The sequence below is a fragment of the Theobroma umbraticum genome, unplaced genomic scaffold (genome assembly GCF_002168275.2).
Source record: "Theobroma umbraticum cultivar Fairchild unplaced genomic scaffold, ASM216827v3 scaffold_30.0, whole genome shotgun sequence".
Lineage (NCBI taxonomy): Eukaryota > Viridiplantae > Streptophyta > Magnoliopsida > Malvales > Malvaceae > Theobroma > Theobroma umbraticum.
This window is the reverse complement of record NW_018397254.1, coordinates 14,312,512-14,319,695: the sequence shown is the minus strand read 5'-3', so window position 1 is coordinate 14,319,695 and position 7,184 is coordinate 14,312,512. Positions and strand designations below refer to the sequence as shown.

The window sequence follows — 7,184 nt, the reverse complement described above, 5'->3', positions numbered from 1 at the left end:
AGTTTCCTACAAAGGTCTACATCATTAAGCCCACGTAAAATTTTAGAGTTTAACCTATTTTATTAAATTATATGATGAACCATAATATTGTGTCATTACTCAAACCAAATTAACCTAACATGATTTTGATAAAATAAAAAAACTAAATAATGTAAATTCACATTTTAATTATCCATGAAAATCTAATATTGCGAAACAAACAATTGAAAATATCAAAGAACTCGCCACATGCATCAGCCCCCGATGTTACCTCCATAACCAGGCATCATCGAAGTCACGTTCGTTTACTACTTTGAAATTTGAAGACAAATTTCCCATTGGCATAGGAGAAGAAAATTGTACGGCAAACAGAAAAGAAGGAAAGTATGTAGTGGGATACCAAAATGGTACATTCGAGGCAGATAACTTTGAAATAGAGACAGTGCTTTTGCCTCGAAAACTTTTTTTTACTCCTAAAGTTTTGGTGCTAATTAGAGGGAATTAATCTAGATATATATAAAGGCAGGAATTAATTTAAATATATATAAAGGCAGCAAACTATGTATCATCACATGCAAAAGGTAAATAGAATAGGATTGATGCCATGCCCCTAATACATAACTTTACAGGGAAATATTTTTGTGTAGCGTAGTAATGGCTTCCCATTATAGGTTTTGTTGTAGTGCTTATTCTACAAGTTGAGCTAAACACGAGGTCATTTGTTACGTTTTTGTTGTTGGGTGATGGAGCTAAACATCCACTCATTGGTTATGTTTTCGTGTTGGGTCGTCGAAAATTCATGTTTAGCCAAGGTTGGTATGCTGGATCATCCAATAAACACAACAGGTTTGGTGTTACTGATACAAAGGTCCCAACAGCCTCCTAATTTTAGAGTGCACTGGTGTTTGCTCCCCACCCTTTATTTCAAATTGCTTGTTTGCAGCAAATGCGAACAACCACAAGCCAAAGGTGGCTTCAATGGTCAGAGGGGTGTGTAGTCATGGTCCTGCTGATTCCAGTGTGGTCAGTTGGTCAGATGTGACATTCTAATCTTTGCGGTGCTGCTTAACTTAACCCAAAATTTTAAAATAAAGTTGGTTTTGCGTCCTGATTCCTGTTCAGTTTTGTAGTACATTCTGGGGTTGTACTGTGGATCCAGACCAAGAGTCAACCCCCTTAAACAGGGAAGAAATCTACGAGTACGTACGTTTGGATCTTCTTGATGCTGCAGCAGGCAGTACTATAAATTTTGTTTTCAACTACAGCTGGAGCTCCAACCAATGCCCTTTAGATGGGTTGGGCTTGGACCACCTATCGCCACCCATTTTCTGAAACGGAATAAAGAGAGAGATTTTTATAAAACAAAAGGAAGAAGACTAATAATGAGGATGAAAGAAAGAATTAAGTGCACCCCCCCAACATGATGCCTTTTTCGGGCATACATATGGGTTAGGGTTTTTTTTTTTTTGTTTTGGGTTTGGTTTTGTGAAACGGGTCTTGGCCATTTTAAAAGCACCAACATCCTCCACTTGCAAAATGCATGCCTCTCCCACTACATTTCATATTCCTTTTTCTTCTTTGAATTTCTTCTGGTCACTCTCTTGGGTGCGTTTTAGCCTTTTTGACCACCAAAAAGGAGATGAATTAATGACCGACTATTATTACCCTAGAAAAAGAAAATGGCTACTTCTCAAAATTCGAATTTTCACTTCTTTTGACATCCAAGGCAAAGGCATCCCACTACCTTTACAGCAAAGTAAAGCCAGTTTCTTAAACATAAACCAAAATTTTATGGTAGTTTGGTTATTCATCCCATCCACATACCTAATTTTGTTTTTAGTAGTTCTTTGTTAAGACTACTACTTGTCCCCTACAAGATGTAAAGTTCAAATTAGCATTTTCATACTTGGATCTATAAGCAATGGAACCTTCAGAATTATGCCATTCCTAAACCCACATTGTAAGCAAAATAAAATAACTAAATTGGACACATAATCCCAGAAAAATACCGGAAATTGAATTTTAATTTACCCAAATTAAGGCGAACATTGCTCTATAGTACAAAAAAAGCAAAAAGTTTTGAAGGATTAAAAAACAAAAAGCCCCTTGATTTCTCCGGTTTACCCCTCTATACAATCAGGGGACACAGGGAAAGTAAGAACTCCGCCGTTTCAACGACGACAGTAAAGGTTTTTTTTTTCGTTAATTTAAAATTTCCACCAAAACTGGCCTCGTTTTTTCCATTTCCACTTTTTCATTCTCTTTAATAGCCTTAAAAAACTGATATATTACCATGGGCGTTAACATCGCCGTTACGTGTTTAGCTCTCGGCGATGATGTCGTCGTTCCCATCAACGGGTCCGTTTCCCTCGCCACCGTCACCTTCTTCATCCAGCCACCGCTCTACCGGCGCGCACTCGGCTTTATGGCGCAGCTTCCAATCAAGAGCCTGGCAAGCGCGTGAGCAGTAATTCACAGCCCCACAAACCGAACACCTGCGAAACTCGTGCTTTCTTGTCTCCGGCCTTCCGCAACCCACGTGCGAGCATAGCCTCAATCCTGGGCCGGGCATCCCGCCCCGAGCCGAGAACCACTCCGCTAAGAACCTGCTAGCCGGATGCGCCTCCGGCGCGGGCACATTGCATCCGAAATCGCTCAGCAACGGGCATCCTGGGACGGTCGGATGACGGTGGTTTGGGTGCGGGATCGGGTGTGGGCTCCATGTGAGCCAAGAGCGAGTAGGGATGTTAGAAGCAGCAGTTGATGATAAAACCGCTGCGAGCTCTCGGGCGTTGGCTTGGACGAGGAATCGACGACCTTCGGCGATGTTCTGTCGGACGCCATAGCCGTCCTGAAGACAGTGACCGAGCTCACGCAGGGCATCGATGTGGCCCAGAAAAGCAGCTCGCGCGCACAAAGCCACACCGGCTCTGAGGTCCTTGTCGTTTTTTGTGCCGCCGCTGCCGTTGAACTGAATCACAGCTAAGGAGTAAAGCGCCGGCGCGTGGGAGCTAATCGCCGCCTTAGCCATTAGAGAGGCTCCACTCCCACGATTTTGTAAACAGTAGAAACGAATCTGTTCCAAATCATACAACAGTTAACCCGTTAGACTAAACTTATCAAGAAGTAAAAAAAAAAAATTTGGAGTTCTTAATAAAGTAATAATATCAGTTATTAAAATAAAATTAATATCTTTATCCTGAGTTTACTCACCATGCCGAGAGTGTAACAAGCTTCAACATTTCCGGCATCAGCGCAAGACTTCAAGAACCTGTGAGCTGAATCAGACCAGTTTTTGGCTTGAATGGCAAACATTTTTGGAGAGGCCTTGGATAACACCATAGAATGGAGTGCTAACCTGTTTAATCTCTTGCATCTGTTCCACAAAAAATCAATTAAAAAATTGTTAGAAAAAAAAATCCAAACTTTTACTCTGAAGCAACGAAAAGTCCAGTAAAAACGTCGACGTACGAAATCAAGACGTTGACGAAATCGGAAGGGCAACGGGCGGTGGAGCTCAGTTTGCACAGTATGGAAATGACAAGATCATCGGGTAAAGCATCGAATAAATCACTCTTTCCAGCGATCTCAGGCGAGAATCTTTGCCTTTTCCGGCATGCCATATTATCCCCGGCGAAATCTCTCCTTTTAACTACCAGCTTCTCTACAAAAACATCGGCTCTAGGGTAACAAAGGCCTCTCCTTGTTCTCATTTCTATTTCTCTCTATATCCCTATCTAATCTACCTATCTGAATTAGCGTCCGTTCTTTCTCTCTCTTGCTTTCTCTGTCTTTCCTAGCGGCTCAAGAGATAAAGAGAGGAAATAGAAAATAAAAGAAAAAAAAAGCAAACCCAGACCTTATATAAAAGAGGGAAAGCACAAAAAAAAGTCCTTTAAAAGGAAGAGAGAGCAAAACAACAACAACAACGACAGAACCGAGTGAATTAATAATAAATAAATAATTTAAAACAGAGCAGTAAAAAAACCTCCTGGCCTGGGGAGGACAGAGTTCGGTAAGCTTAATTACATTCTTAACCTTATGGTCAAACGACGTTGACCCAGATCCCGACGTTGGTCGTCGGTTATAACACTGAGAAAATAAGGGCAAAGAAATCAATCTGTTGTTGCATGAACAAGAGCGAAGGTAAGAAGAAAGGCTTTACCCTTCCATTCCACCTCTTCTTAATTATGTGTTTGTTGGGTGAAGGTGAGGGTGAGGGGTGTGTCTTCTCTCTCTCTCTCTCTCCAAACAATGCTTTTGTGTGGGTTTGTTTTGCAAGCGGTTAAATTTGTTGAAAGCCAAACAACTAACTTCGGTTATTTTTCTGTAATTCAGTTTTACCCAAGGTTACAAAAATCAACGTAACTCCGGCGCGTGAACACCGCCGACCGTTTTGGGCTCTTGTTTCGGGAGTGATGTACACGCTCCTTGCTTGCGAGTGTGGAAAATGACTTCTCCTTAACAAACTCAGGTTAGCGAATTCTGGGCACTCGTCCGACGACTATAAACAACAAGGAGGTCAAACGTATGAATCAGCAGGAACAAAAGAAGGTTCAGTCACTCTTCTTTGTTTTACTTGCCCTTTTATTCTCTTCTTTTTCGTTTTTGCCCTTCTATTAATTAAAAAAACAAAAATAAAATCCCAGTCTATCTAATTTTGAAATTAATTACAATTTTTTATTACTAAAGTAAAAAGAGGTATCAAAATTTGGTAAATAGAATACAATCTTATAATTAATACATTACTTTTTCTTTTTCGATCCGAGAATTAATGTTTCAACGGTCAGAATAAAAGCTTCCTATCATCTTGTCAGGAAATAAATTCAAACATAATATGATAAATTTTTGTTAGTGCAATATATGTAATTTATAATGCCTCCAACACAATTCGTGGCCTTGGAATAATTGAATGGTGCTGGATCCAAATAATAAATATTGTTGTGGATTCTCTGTCTATTAAAGAGGGACGTCCTTCTTATTTCCAAATTAAAAAGAAAGGATAGATATTTCCAAATAAAAAGAAAGGATTGATGGTGTTCAAAAAATAGAGAATGCCAAGGTTTTGTGTCCTTAGGAGAAAGTTGACGGAATGAAAATTGAAATCTTTTGTTAATATTCTCTCATTACTATTATATAATCAATTAATAATCTCTTAAACAATTGAAAATTCAGGATATAATACTTACAAAAGTTCTTAAAAAATTCAAAAAATTTTAAATAATTTTTTACTTTTTTATTATATTCTATCAAATTTTTATATTTTTATTTTAAATTAAATAAATTTTTATAATTAATAACTATTTCATTATTATTAATTAAAATATCACTTGTTATTCTATATCATGTAGTGTTGATGTGGCAAGCTGATATATTATACTCAACAATGATGTAACATTTTTTGCCATTCACTTCAATTTTATGTTAACATCACGTAGATATAAAATGATAAATAATATTTTAACTAATAATAATTAATTAATTATTAATAATAAAATTTTATTTGATTCAAAATAAAAATTCAACAATTTAATTGAACACAATAAAAAAATAAGAGGTTAATTGAATTTTCTTTAATAAAATTTTTTTCAAATATTATATCAAAATTCAACTTGAAGATGATACTAAAACATATTTCTTTGAAAATAAACCATTTAAGACGAAATTTGCTTGCTTATACAAATAATTTTTTTTTAATTTTATAAATAAATATTATGGATTATAAAATAATCAAGTCACAAGTCGTTAAAATATAGTATAAAAGGTAATAAAATTTTAAACATTCATTGACATGACATCATCTCATAATTTTTTTAAAAAAATTGAAAGAAAGGTGATTCGAATCTTCTTTTTTAAGAAAAAATCAAGCAACAATTAATAACCAACTATTCAGATTCGATAATATTTTATAATTATTTAAAAAGACGTAATTGGTGGTATATAGGTGATATATGCTCGCCTACACAAAATCAACATTCATATTACCTCACTCATCTTAACAAAAAAAATGATTAAATGCTTAAATTAAAATTAAACGTTTGGATTTTTTTTAATTAAAGATTAAACGTTTCAATTGTAACAATTAAAGACTAATTATTTTTTATTTTTTATAATTAATGATTAAATTGACAAGTAAACAGAACTTGTATCACACACAATAAAAAATTGTGTTGAAAATATAATTATTACATGCCATTTTGAAAAATATAATTATTACACGTCATGTTAAAAATTTAGTTATTACACACCATTTTAAAGATTTAATTGTTACACGTCATGTTGAAAAATGAAATTCTTACACGTCATATAGAAAATTTAATTATTACACATTATAATGAAAAAATTGTTATACGTTACGTCATAATTTTGAACTGTTTTGACTTAATAAAAAAACTTTCTGACAAAACTACCTTTTCATATCTTAACCTTCCAAATCAATGTCTACATCATGCGTGTATCCTATATGCACCAAACACTTCTCACCCTAGCCTTTAATTATAAGAAATTGAAAATATTTAGCCTTTGATTCTTATAATTGAAACATTTCACCCTAAATTAACAAAAACCCCAAAATTTTGATCCCAAATCAAGACATATAGTAAAAAATAAATATAGTCAACTTAAAATGTAAATAAGTAAAACTTTTGCAAAGAGAATCAAACTTAGATAACTAACCTTTACAACCAAAAGATTTTTCAATTTAGCCTAATTTAGAACATAAAATAATTTATTATTAAGTAGTGTCAATTCCTTACGCAAATTGTGGAATCAAGTTGCTTGTTAGATTTATTATTAATTGCTTGAAAATGCTTCATGAATCTATTACTCTGATTTTTATTAATCAAAAGCTGGGTATGATCAATTGGTTTTGCATTAATTAAAAGTCTTTTACCTTGCTAAATAATTTACACCTCCATGAATTATGCTGGCTAAATATTGTAATATTTGTTAGAGACTTCAAAAATAAAGAATACGACTATATTGTTTATACTTAATGTAAATTCTAAGTTTGGGAATTAATTTCCTCTTTTAATTTTGATTTAATTGTATAATTTAATTTGTTTATAGATCTTCTGAAAAATGTCGACAACTGAAAATGTTGAGATTGAGATTGTTGATCAAAATTAGAAGAATACAACCACTACATATTCAGTGAATGTATGGACAAGTTATGGACACACACCTATGCATGCTCGTAGTGTGCC

At 34.7% G+C, this 7,184-nt stretch overlaps 1 protein-coding gene across 2 annotated transcripts; it reads right to left on the bottom strand.

The window, feature by feature from the left end:
• Positions 1–662: 662 nt before the first annotated feature.
• LOC110412909 (HCP-like superfamily protein with MYND-type zinc finger) lies at positions 663–3,901 on the bottom strand. 2 transcript variants are annotated; one of them, XM_021423568.2, is made up of 4 exons: positions 3,451–3,901; positions 3,193–3,355; positions 2,272–3,055; positions 663–1,307 (listed from the first exon to the last, which is right to left on the bottom strand). In XM_021423568.2, exons 1-3 carry the CDS (start codon positions 3,690–3,692, stop codon positions 2,300–2,302), a joined length of 1,161 nt encoding a protein of 386 aa, XP_021279243.1. In that variant the 5' UTR covers positions 3,693–3,901; the 3' UTR covers positions 663–1,307; positions 2,272–2,299. The 2 variants fall into 2 exon arrangements, with proteins under 2 accessions (XP_021279243.1, XP_021279235.1); XM_021423560.2 differs by lacking the exon at positions 663–1,307 and having other exon boundaries at positions 1,974–3,055; positions 3,451–3,900.
• Positions 3,902–7,184: the final 3,283 nt, after the last annotated feature.

Excerpts from the sequence above, each read along its gene's own strand:
- LOC110412909 (XM_021423568.2), bottom strand. The coding sequence starts at position 3,692 with ATGAGAACAAGGAGAGGCCTTTGTTACCCTAGAGCCGATGTTTTTGTA. Across the intron at positions 3,356-3,450 it reads TTCGTCAACGTCTTGATTTC|ATGCAAGAGATTAAACAGGT; the intron begins GTACGTCGACGT and ends TTTGTGGAACAG. Across the intron at positions 3,056-3,192 it reads CTTGTTACACTCTCGGCATG|ATTCGTTTCTACTGTTTACA; the intron begins GTGAGTAAACTC and ends GATTTGGAACAG.